At 32.1% G+C, this 12099-nt stretch overlaps 3 protein-coding genes across 3 annotated transcripts; 2 read left to right on the plus strand and 1 right to left on the minus strand.

Moving 5' to 3' along the window:
* The first annotated feature begins 499 nt into the window (after positions 1–499).
* On the plus strand, positions 500–7809 carry LOC108755692. The gene is made up of 19 exons (XM_018498853.1): positions 500–849; positions 1513–1637; positions 2261–2386; positions 2472–2596; positions 2703–3013; positions 3089–3255; positions 3334–3825; positions 4323–4534; positions 4613–4876; positions 4949–5057; positions 5138–5510; positions 5584–5751; positions 5843–6056; positions 6133–6303; positions 6390–6576; positions 6663–6861; positions 6944–7082; positions 7154–7335; positions 7464–7809. Exons 1-19 carry the CDS (start codon positions 749–751, stop codon positions 7792–7794), a joined length of 3996 nt encoding a protein of 1331 aa, XP_018354355.1. The 5' UTR covers positions 500–748; the 3' UTR covers positions 7795–7809.
* A 94-nt stretch (positions 7810–7903) lies between these two features.
* LOC108755632 (ERI1 exoribonuclease 3) lies at positions 7904–8883 on the minus strand. The gene is made up of 2 exons (XM_018498746.1): positions 8760–8883; positions 7904–8665 (listed from the first exon to the last, which is right to left on the minus strand). Exon 2 carries the CDS (start codon positions 8633–8635, stop codon positions 7904–7906), a length of 732 nt encoding a protein of 243 aa, XP_018354248.1. The 5' UTR covers positions 8636–8665; positions 8760–8883.
* Positions 8884–9551: 668 nt separating this feature from the next.
* On the plus strand, positions 9552–11651 carry LOC108755711 (replication factor C subunit 5). Its single transcript, XM_018498902.1, has 8 exons — positions 9552–9913; positions 9978–10042; positions 10129–10256; positions 10333–10495; positions 10582–10741; positions 10827–11038; positions 11258–11335; positions 11406–11651. The coding sequence occupies exons 1-8, from the start codon at positions 9876–9878 to the stop codon at positions 11546–11548; spliced, it is 987 nt and encodes a 328-aa protein (XP_018354404.1). The 5' UTR covers positions 9552–9875; the 3' UTR covers positions 11549–11651.
* The last annotated feature ends 448 nt before the right edge of the window (positions 11652–12099 follow it).

The following is a 12099-nucleotide window of genomic DNA, read 5'->3' on the forward strand; positions in this document are numbered from 1 at the left end:
TCTTCTATATATATATATATATATATATATATATATATATATATATACACACACACAATGTAAAATACTGAAAATATATTTAATAAAAACTACAATGGATCATAATATATTATTACTCCATATTTTGACAGAATGAATAATTAAAAATCAAGAAAATAATATATATGTGATGTACACATACAAAATATACATATATTACCTATGTAATCTCATTATCTAAAAAAAACAAAAATATGTAAAAACTTACATTTTTCAAAGAAAAATTTTTAGAAAATCGTTACAGCTAGCTTTCTCAGGCCAAATACAATCACGAACTGTCCGAAGGTGCAAGTCTCGCTTGTGAAACATACGAAATTGCGAAGATAAATCAAAACAATTCAAAGGAAATTACAAAAATAACGTAAAGACCGGCCGAGACCTTACCGACAAATTTCGAATTTCGCAACGATGTTCGTCAGCAGATGGCGATTACACATGGCGTCGGTAGGATGATAAACAACGTCGCGGCCTTCAAATCCGTGTCCAATCGTCGGTGACCTCCAAGACTTTTCAAATTTGAACGTAAAATCGATCGATTGTTATTGTTTAAAACCTTAGTGGAAATGTGGGTTATGTGTGATCGCGTTTGAGCGGATTCGCAAAGTTTACGCGATTGTGAAACGATGAAGGACTGCTGATACAAGTGATAGATCCGTTCTTCGAATTGTTCGTTGGACTATCGCCACGATCAGAACAAAGGATCTATACGATGTTTACTCCTATCAAATCTAAGAGTTCCGGCGTGTTAAATGACACGGTGTTGAGCACTCCACTGCCGCAGGCGACGTCCACTGTTCGCAGAAAAGCCATGTATGTATCTCAAGCGTTCTCTGAGAAAGTCCTCCATCTCCGCGAATCAACAGGCGTTTCGTTAAAGGGCCCTTCTCTTTTGAGCATCAATCATTCGAACCAACTGTCGTCCTGCTATTTTTTTGATTCTTCAAATACTCATGTAGAGAATTATATGAATTATTATAGATGATTTTAAGTAACAGTTGCTTTCCCTTTTTACATAAGTGACATTGGAATTAAATTTATTGTATTTTTTATACTCATATAATGACATCAATTAGGATATGATCAAGGCGATCCTACGAACGCTTTGAAGCATTTTTTAATTGGTCAGTTCGCAAAATTTTTTCTTCTAATTGGTTCATTAAACGCTTCAAAGTGTTCGTAGCAAGACTTTGACCACAGCTTTAATTCGATTACCTTAATAAAGTTATGACATAACAACATAGGTTTATCATCTCATTTTTAATGTGATTTAATAGAACTTAGTAAAGCATATGGGGTCTTAGGAAGTTGTATAGATTGTAGGTAAAGCCTCAGTTGAATCTCCTCTTGTCAGAATGAAAAAGGACATGCATTCAACTGAATTATAATTTCACAAATGAGAATTATTTGAGTTTTTGTATAAATGGAAAGCAACTATTATTTATGGAAATAGGTCTTAAAGATATTTTGTTCTAGATTGGAGAGCAAATTCAATGATAATCTGCAATCAAGTGAAGAAAAGAGCAAGCAGGATCCATTATATGACAATGAACCAACACATAAAGAGGATACCTCATTAGGTCTTCTTGATAATATGTCAGGTAATATTTTGAGAAATTTATGAATATTGAGTCATTAGAAGAATATGTAAAAGTCAAATGCAGATGTAGGAACATAAAATGAATAAAGAATTTAATCTTAGAACACATATATACGTTAAGATCTCTATTACTCATGAGATAGATTTCAAAAATTTTCCAAATTACATGTTCCGTCTGCATTTTCAAGTCCTCTTCAGATTACAGGATAATAAACGAGAATCCAAACATCTTAGAAATTCTCTTCACGCAGTCATCCAACTGTTTGTAAGAAATTTTTTAATTGTTCTAAGAATAATTCGACATGAAGGTTGTTAAAATGTTCTTGAATTTTCATTTATTGTAATCTGAAGAGGACTTGAAAATACAGCTAAAACATCTGATTTTGTGAGTTTGGAAATCTATTTTGCGAATAGCGGAAATCTCAAAGTATATATAATGTAATGATATTCTAGGATTAAATTCTTTATTCGTTTTGCGCTCCTACACCTGCATCTGACTTTTACATGCCCATTTTAACGTAATAATTTGTTATGATTTGATAATAAGAGTCCTATTTTTGCTTATATGTTCATGAGCAATTATTGTATTAGCAGAACTGTATTAATATATGACATTAATGATAGATCTTACGAGCATAAGCACAGCGGAAGACGAGCAGAAATTGAATTTTTCCAATATTGATGTGGAACTTGAAATCGCTAGAAAACTTCTACAGAGATGTAGTGATAAGAATTCTGTTTTAACCACAGGTAAATAAAAAAAGGATGTACGAGAATATCTGTACACATAAGTTAATTCTAATTTTAATATTAATTTGAATGATAATTGTTTTAGACACAAATAAAGAAAACAATGCTAATACGCAAAATATAACGAGCAATATGTCAGTTTCAAATTTTATTGTACCAATTGAAGCTTGTATGTCCGAGTTGGACAAGGAGTGCAACATGAGTCACTCGGTGAGTAAAGCTAGTACATAATTAGTGTAGGTTTCTATGTGTGATGTAAATACGACTTATAAATATTTTAAAATCAGAATATTTTAGAAAAAGTAAATAATTCCAGGTTACTTTTGAACCCAATGAAATAACAGCACGTTCATCTGGTGTCAGTAGTACTGCTAAAAGACAATCTCTTATAAACCTATCTTTCCATGGCATCAGTTTTAATAAAAATAATATAATGGCACTTAATAACGAGATGATGTCAGAAGAATTTCTATCTAACTCAAAAGGGGCTGAACAATTGTCGATGGATCAAACTTGCTTTGCTCCGCATAATCTCACATATTGTATGCCAGGCATGAAAACAGAAAAGCAAAAAATAGATTTTAGCACTCTTTCTGGTATCATTGGAGAGCTAGACTTATCAATCGAGTATGTCTGTTTCTGTATACATAAAGATACGTTATATGAAATACATGTTAATGTAAATTAATGTCTAAATTATAGATCTTGTGCTGGACGGAAAGTATCTGTCGGTAGATATTTTGAACGTAAATCTGATGATATAGAAATGCTGGGAAATGGGAAAGCAAAACCAAATCTTAAGGTTTTGGAAACTCCTATAAAAACGGGCAAATTACCAGTATTAGTTGAATCGACTGTCTCGACAGAAGGTAATTACACAATTGTTAATAAAATAAAATAAAATAAAATAAAATTTCCTCATGTACACTAAAAAACTTATATTGTAGCAACAGCATCGTCAATGGAATTGACAGAGAAAGAGCATACGCTTATTCCCAATATAACAAGGGACATAGATGAAAATAGTATCATAAGTTTAAGCACTATTGTTAATACTTTAGAAGACGTTAACAGCGAGACACCACGGCGATTGGTTGATCAGCTTTTAATGGCACAGAAGAAGAAAAACCATTCTCTAATGTATAATAACGCAAAAAAAGAAAACTCCGATGAAAAGTCTATTTTAGCAATGTCTATTGGCAATTCGAACAAGTTTGATGATAATGTAGAGAATCGTTCAGCTAAATTATCAATAGATAGTAAAACCAAAAATGAAACTATAAATGAAATTGTTAATATAAAGCAGGAACGTAGAAGTGTATCATTTCCTTCAAATGAAAATGTGAAAAAGGCTGAATCCTTCACGCATATATCTAAAAAGAAAATGTTAGAGGATTCACGTAATGAAAACGTGGTATCTTCAATTAATCAAGACATAGGTATGTAAATTGAGATCTTTACGAGATATTTACATTTGATTCTTTTATGGATTTTGCACAATATAGTGTTTCAATCTGTATTTATTATATATCTGAGATTAGAGTGTATATCATAATCAACTTTTTTTATAATTTAAAAGATCAAATTAAAATTTAATGTATAAATATCTTGACATATGACTTTAACAACTAGGTGTATCGTCAACATCAGATCTTGCATTTTCTTTACAAAATTCCACACTATCATGCAATGATAAATTGACTGCATTGTTCTATGTACCATTTAAAATGAACAGAAAAAGTTTTGATGAAGAGAGCTACAAAAATTTGAATATTCAAAATAAAGAACAAAATATTTCTAATAATATGATAGGCTCGTCGCTCTCAGTGAACAATATGGACGTACAAACTGATTCAAGTAGTATAGTTCATTTAATTATTAACTTAAAATATGTGATAGATATGATAGATATAACAATATTTTTTCTTTTTTCTAGAGAATATCGTTCTTAGCAAGAATACAGAAGAAGCATGCAATTGTGTTGTTGGTTTGACGAATGAAGTAAATGTTGAACTCATAAATAATGGAGATAGATGGATCACGTATATCTTTAAGTTAATTGAAGTAGTAGGAGATACACAAAGTATTGAATTGAATATTCCTTCGAAGGAAATTTTAATAAATTCTAATAGTACTCAATCGACAAAGGTATAATTCAGTATTAGCTGAAAATGAATTTTATTTGTAACGATAATAACTCTATTTCTATCAGATTATTTCTTTCAGATTGAAGTAAAAGTACTAAAAATGTGTAAACCAATATTTGTAATACTAAATATATGTTTATCAGATATGGTAGCAAAATCAAAATGGTCTATGAAACACATAATCTTTGTTAATCCGGAGCAACTTGAGCTTGATATTGTGTGTCCTTCTGACAAACAAAATTTAGATTTTCAATACATCGGAGAGGAAACAATCAAAGTTCTGCCTATAACATTTTATAATAAAAACAACGTTGCTATACCTGTGAAACTGTCAATACTAGAAGTGAGATACAAATCTATTAAAATGTAATTAGATCAATGTACTGAAAACTGATTATATATTTTTAACTCGTAGGAGGGCTCAAAAATGTTTAGCATTGATGGACCAACGCATTTTCTACTTGAACCACTTAAGAAATTTACCACTAATATAAAATGTGAAAAATCGCGATCTACATCAGTAGGTAAGTTTTTCTTACACTAGCTATATACTTTGTATACAAGCATTGGTCTACTGGAGATGTAAGGAAGTTTTGTTAAATAGATTCTCCGCAGAGACAGCCACAACATTGGAAAGGCAAACTAATTGTATATGTACAATCCAAGGATGACATTATATTACTTAAAAAAGAGATACCTCTTTACGCACAAATAGGTTTTTGTAAAATCCAAATCGTCGACACAGAAGTACCGATAGTTGTTCCAAGACAGCAAGGAAAATCAATAAACATCATTAACTCGGGAAATATCGCAATTCACGTGTTCGCTTCAATCGTACCATTTGAAGGACATTCAAACGCGACGCAAGATTTTTTTATAAAGCCAGATGATATATTTTTGCAAGTTGGAGAAAGGAGTTCATTCTTAATTGTATATAAACCACAATTTTCAGATGCAAACTCTGTAAATAATGAAAGGTAATAATTAATTTGTAAATTATAAATTTATTTGTCTATCGTACTATTTAATTATTTATTATTATTTCTTCAGATATGCGAAAATTAAGTTAGTTGCCGGGAACAATGTTTACCATTACATTATAAGTACTAAACAAAAATTATTAGAATCAGAAAAAGAAAATTATTTACGTTGCCATACGCCTAATAATGTTATATCTCCAAGTCCAGCAACATCGCCACAAAGTATAACTTCTAATAGGTAGGTTTTTATGAGTACACACACATATACACACACACGCGCGCGCGCGCGCATTATTATTATTATTATAAACAATCTTTTTTATGTATAGATCTGGACCTTGCGATAGAAATTCACCAATCAGTACAATATCTAGTTTAGCTGTAGCAGGACATGTAATTCCAATCAGAGCTACACACGCTGCTCTAGTATGGAATAGTGTAAAAACGGGAAAAAGTGAAACTAAAGAATTTACAATTCGCAACACGAGCAATAACAAGATTAAAATTCAAATAGAGATATGTGATGACAGTAAGAGTTTTAAGGTATTGGATATACATATATATTTTGTTGTGTTATTTGAAGAAAAAGTTATACAATTTATATGAATATTTGTTATAGTTTCTTGGAGATAAACAGACTATTAACACAAGCATAGTACTAGTAATGCAACGTCAAGAAATTAAGACACTTGCAGTTGTGTTCAGTCCTTACAGCGTAGGCTCAGTAGTTGGAAAAATTACTATCAAACATTATACAAGAGAGAGTAGTGATTCTCAGCAGTTTAAAAGAGTGCGTATATTTAATGATAATGTAAAACTTTTAATTGACTTTTCAACAAGAAAGAGTAAGGGAATCTTTATAATTAAAATTGACAGATACCTTTGTATGGATACGGAGGTTGCAGTAAAGTAAAAATTTCGGGACCATTTAAAGATTCGAGTAAAAAATTGTGGTTGTCACTTGGCAATTTATATTCTGAAACTATGACTTTGAACGCTAGTATTAGACTGGATAACATTGGCGACTTACGTTCATTCGCCAAAGTCACAATAATACCTAAAGGTTTGGCTAAACTAATTCTCCTATTTATATATTACATATGTTATTAATATGAGTTACGTAGGGATAAACGTATTTGTATATTTTAGTTATTTCTCCAATAATGGATTCTAGTTGGCATATAAATCCAAAAGAAATAATACTTAATTCTAAAGACTCTCAAGAAATAACAATACAATTTCATCCAAAGAAAGAAGACTTTGCGTCACTGCAACGTTCGGAAGTTTCGCATGTGGCAACGATAAATGTTATTTATGGCGATGAACCAACCCGTTGGCGAATACGCAGGTAAAACGTTCGCTATATATTCAAACAAATAGACATTGACATTAATTTTCAAACTGATAAACATGTACTTTTTTTTTGTCAGATTGTATAATAAATTGAAACAGTCAGGTGAATCGATTGGAAACGAAAATGAAGCATTCAAGAATATTGTGCATCCTATATGTAAAATTTTTCCTGGAGAGCAACTAATTCCTGGCATAACGTTAATTCGCGATTCTATTGTAAGTATATACAATTATATTATTTAGCCTCATTACTATTTACGTAATAATGACAGCATGTATTTAAATAGCTAAACCTAAATGATCTATGTACTGGCGTTCATCAATATGAGATAATGCTCACAGTGGAAGCATGTGCAGATGATACTTTGCCTGTTCATTATGATACTGATGAATCGGAGATGTATCAGTCTCTTATAAGCGACACTACTCATTTAGATGAAGCGGGTGGAGCAAGTTTCTTCGCTTCTCAGTAAGAGATCTTTTTATTAGTATTTTTCTTCTAGTATGTGTATTTCTCATTACGTTTATCAATTTTTTATAACTATGTCAACTTAAAGATTTCTTATTAAAATATCTTGTTAATGTTTTATTACACAGAACTATAGAATATGAAGTTCAACACCCTGAATTGCAAGAAGATCAATTCACTGTAACTCCGTCTACCATCACTCTGACTCCTCCAGTAAGGAATGAAGCAACTGTGACTATTCTTAGCTTTTTCAAAGCAGCCGAGCCATTTCAGACCAGTCTATCAAATTCAGATTATTTCAGTGTTGTTCCTGCAGAAGGAATGTTACCTAGTAAAAAGAGCTTTCCTTTAAAGATACAGTGTTCACAAAAACTAGATCGTAATATGCAAGCTGTACTTGCGATTTATACAGAAAACAATAAACAGGACGTGTTGATTAAAGTCGCAGTGAGGCGATAATAATTAATCGGTTATACGAGAAAAATAATATTTATTTATATAATTATTATAATTTAAGAATTTTACAAAAAAAAAAAACGATATTTTATTAATAATTTTTAACAAACTATCACGTGTTTTTCTTCAATACATTCCTAGTTATTTCAGTTTGTTTGTAACTGTTATTTAAGTTTATCGCAGAAGTTGTTAATGATGAAGTAATTTTAAATTGCGTGTTGTATTTCTCTTTTAAAGCTAGTATTATCGATACCATATTTTTTACATCGTCAATCCCTGAATGTAAACGTCCCTTTAATGGAACATTCAATCGCGCAATCATGTCCTTTAAGCTCTTAGGATAATATCCGGTAGAGTCGCAAAATATGTGCTTCAACTCTACCCATTGCTTGAACTGATCCGGTAATGTAATACCATCCAAATCGCACTGACTCGGCAGCATGGTTTTTAAATCCCAATTACCGCATGTGACAAATGAGCTTTTCTCAGGTTTGTCAAAGTATCCTCCTTTAGTCAACCACTCGCAGAAATTTGAAAACACGTCCGCGAAGTAAGGCTGATCATTCACCGTCTCTTGCATGATCCCAGTTAATTCTGTGCAGAACGGTGTGAGGGTGGGATGGACTCTGGGTTTCACATATGTATGAAACGTGTCCTTCAGTTTCCAATCGTAAGTGGACAGCACTGCGCATGGTAGCTCGATAATCTCCTGCGGCTTGAGCACCGTATACCTCTCGCACGTGGCCTCAAAGTCCATCACAAGAAGGTACTCAAACTTTTGTACTACCTCGCGGGAACGATTAATCATCGTTCTGGGATACCTTTGGAGAATTCGATGGGCCATACTTATCCCTTGTACGAGTGGATCATGTCCCTGTGTAGTTGCCAAACAAAAGTAAATATTTTTAGATCAAGTCGCTTGCCCTAGTTTATCCCTTATTTACTCAGTTTTTCAGTAACCTCATTACCTTGTTTGTTCAATCAAGTGTGAATGAATTTATCACAAGATTAAATTTTATGCAAAATATGCTGTATTTATTATTACATCAAAGTTGTTAGCGTATATCACTACCAAAAAAGCAAAACTGTGAAATGATTAAACACTTATGATTAAACACTATCAAGTAACCTTAACCCTTAACTGTGGATAATTGGTTTTTATTGCACACTGATTATAGAATAAGAATTTATATTTTTGACATAAAAAGAGAAATAGCTTAAGGCTTAATTACTCTCTAAATTCTTTGGAGAAGATCTCACTCTAAAGAGTAAAAATTGAGTCAATTCGAAAAAAAGAGACAATCTTCAATCTTTAAGGTCCAGTTCCTCCAATATAAGATTAACCTCAATCTATTTTTCTTTTTTTAATTTTTAGAATTGGAAAAAGATAGAGATTAGAATTAGAAAATGAACCGAAATTAAAGTTAATCTTACATTAATATAGAATCAAGTCTAAGAGTGAGACTTCATTCTTCAGAGTGAAATTTACTCTAAAAATTTCAAAGAGTAATATATATGCTTTTATTTGCACACCAGTGAATAGAACTTTCACTTTTAGATATAAAAAAAGGAAGTAAAAATAATTGCTCTCCACAATGTAGACGTTCTTGTTGTTAAAGTTTGATTTAAAAACAGATGTTGATCGAGTTTGTGCAGAAGAGTGACAACAAGAGTCCCAGAGACTCCATAAATAATACGCATCCACAGTTGAGGGTTAGAACTTTCGTAGTTTGGAAACAATATACTTTCCAACGTTACCTAACAATCAATTTTTTTGTAAATTAATACAATTCTATTGAGAGAAGATCAATTTTGAAGATCACACGAGTGCGATAAGTAGACGCGCGTTGGAACGAATTTCACGTTTGTGGAACACACAACAAAGTGTGACTGCGTCGCCATATTCTGCGCGATCGGAACAACCGGCGAAACGCGCGGCAAGAGTATAACCTTCAAATTATTCAAACAGTTCGAGCGTGATATAACCTTAGATATAACCCAAAGGCGTATTACTCCACTAACCGGTGGATATTACTCCAAGAAAAGTCAAACGAGATATTGAGAGTCGACAATTTTATGACACGATGACGTCCAGCAATGAACAACAAGTAAATTTACCATGGTGAGTACGAAGCTTGGGACGTCGACAACAAGGAACACCGACTGAGAATTTTCTTGTATTTCAGGGTCGAAAAGTATCGTCCCAAAAGCCTGGATGAGCTTATTTCTCATGAGACGATAATAAAGACGAGTAAGTAAACGACGCAAGTAAACAGGGGCGCGTAAATATGTGTAAAGCGTTTTATTATAAGATCAGAAAGAAATTGCTTGTTACAGTAAATAAGTACATTGATGAGAATCAATTGCCGCATCTTCTCCTCTATGGACCACCTGGAACAGGAAAGACTAGTACTATACTGGCGTGTGCTCGTAAACTTTATACTCCAGCTCAGTTCAATTCAATGGTTGTATATCTGTCACTGAATAATTCCATGTCTCTTTATTTCATTCATGTTCCTTACTTTACTTACATGTATTTAGGTATTAGAATTAAATGCTTCCGATGATAGAGGTATAGGCATCGTGCGAGGCCAAATCTTGAGTTTTGCCAGTACAGGAACTATGTATAAATCTGCGTTTAAATTAATTATTCTGGATGAAGCCGATGCTATGACAATCGATGCTCAGAATGCACTCAGAAGAAGTAAGTGCATTATCTCAATATTTATAGAGTGCAAGGTATTAATTAGACATTAATAAAAATAGATGTTAATCTGATATTAATTTCAGTTATTGAGAAATACACGGATAATGTGCGTTTCTGTATTATATGCAACTACCTCAGCAAGATTATTCCAGCTCTGCAGTCTCGTTGCACCAGGTTTAGATTCCTACCTCTTGCAGCGGAACAAATAATACCAAGACTAAATCACGTCATTGAAGCAGAGAAGTGTGTGAATGAAGATATATTTTACATCTAATTACTTGATTCTTTTTTATTCTGAGATCTTTCGTTAATGAAAAACTTTTGTTAGTTTAAAAGTTACGGAAGACGGCAAGCAAGCATTAATAACGTTAAGTGGTGGTGACATGAGAAAAGTAATAAGCGTACTTCAAAGTACATGGTTTGCTTATGGTGTTGTGAACGAAGAGAATGTATATAATTGTGTTGGACATCCATTACCAAGAGACATAACTAGTATTGTAAACTGGTTGTTAAATGAGAATTATGACACATGCTACAAAAGTATCCTTTTACAATAACAGATTTTAGAGATAAGGCAGTTCTTTCGATTTGTATTTACACTTCAAGATTGTCTTAAGTAATGTTTTAAAATGCTAATATTGTTGTAATTGATTAATGATATTTTAGGATTACACATAAGATAGTCGTAAATATAAGAACCAGCTATGAATATTAGCTTTTATATCAAATTTTATATAACCCTTAATATATATTATGCAGAGATTCAAGAACTGAAGTTGAACAAGGGACTTGCGCTGCAAGATATATTAACAGAAGTTCACTCATATGTAATTAAAAGTATGTATTGTGTTTAATATGTATATGTATCTGAAATGTTTGTAGTTATTACTAATAAGTATTTTTTTAGTTGATTTTTCTGATCAGTTACTTACTGACTTACTATGCAAAATGGCAGAGATAGAGAAAAGATTGGCTTCTGGATGTCGCGACAACATTCAATTAAATTCTCTTATATCTGCATTCTACAGTGTTCGCGATATTGAAACGTGATATCTTCTATCACGTGGATTAAAAGATTTTGTAAATCTAAAAATACTGAATATGCTTTCTTAAGATAAAAACTATTGTTTGGTATGTATATATTACATTAGCAACACCAACGTATGAACAATAAGGATATTTTTACTATTTAAAAAAAGTAAAGTGAGTTTTTAAAGCAAAAAAATCTCTCGTGAAAGAATAGCAGTCCTTATTTTTCTAAAAATATTTGATAAGTACATCACATATATGTCATAAAAAAACAAAATAAAATTGTCAATACAATGGAGCTGATTACATATTTACGATCTCAATCTATAACTTCATTCCCTATAAAGACTTTTTTTTTATCCGGAAATAATAGAACTATAAAAACAATGTATATCTTAGATATAAGTTACAATACGAGATTGCTATCGTCGCTTGGTTACTCCGCTTAATTGCATTCTGGCGTGCGCCTTATCGACAACACACAAAAATTTAAAAATATCCCGTCAAAGTATAAGTAGCGAATCAGTCGAGTCACCATCGATTCCTTGGCGTCATAAATTACAGCCCTCGTT

Source organism: Trachymyrmex septentrionalis, unplaced genomic scaffold (assembly GCF_001594115.1).
Source record: "Trachymyrmex septentrionalis isolate Tsep2-gDNA-1 unplaced genomic scaffold, Tsep1.0 scaffold9, whole genome shotgun sequence".
Taxonomy (NCBI): domain Eukaryota; kingdom Metazoa; phylum Arthropoda; class Insecta; order Hymenoptera; family Formicidae; genus Trachymyrmex; species Trachymyrmex septentrionalis.

Excerpts from the sequence above, each read along its gene's own strand:
- LOC108755632 (XM_018498746.1), bottom strand. The coding sequence starts at position 8,635 with ATGGCCCATCGAATTCTCCAAAGGTATCCCAGAACGATGATTAATCGT.
- LOC108755692 (XM_018498853.1), top strand. The coding sequence starts at position 749 with ATGTTTACTCCTATCAAATCTAAGAGTTCCGGCGTGTTAAATGACACG. Across the intron at positions 4,877-4,948 it reads TGAAACTGTCAATACTAGAA|GAGGGCTCAAAAATGTTTAG; the intron begins GTGAGATACAAA and ends TTTAACTCGTAG. Across the intron at positions 6,577-6,662 it reads AGTCACAATAATACCTAAAG|TTATTTCTCCAATAATGGAT; the intron begins GTTTGGCTAAAC and ends TGTATATTTTAG.
- LOC108755711 (XM_018498902.1), top strand. The coding sequence starts at position 9,876 with ATGACGTCCAGCAATGAACAACAAGTAAATTTACCATG. Across the intron at positions 10,257-10,332 it reads CAGCTCAGTTCAATTCAATG|GTATTAGAATTAAATGCTTC; the intron begins GTTGTATATCTG and ends ACATGTATTTAG. Across the intron at positions 11,039-11,257 it reads TTATGACACATGCTACAAAA|AGATTCAAGAACTGAAGTTG; the intron begins GTATCCTTTTAC and ends TATATTATGCAG.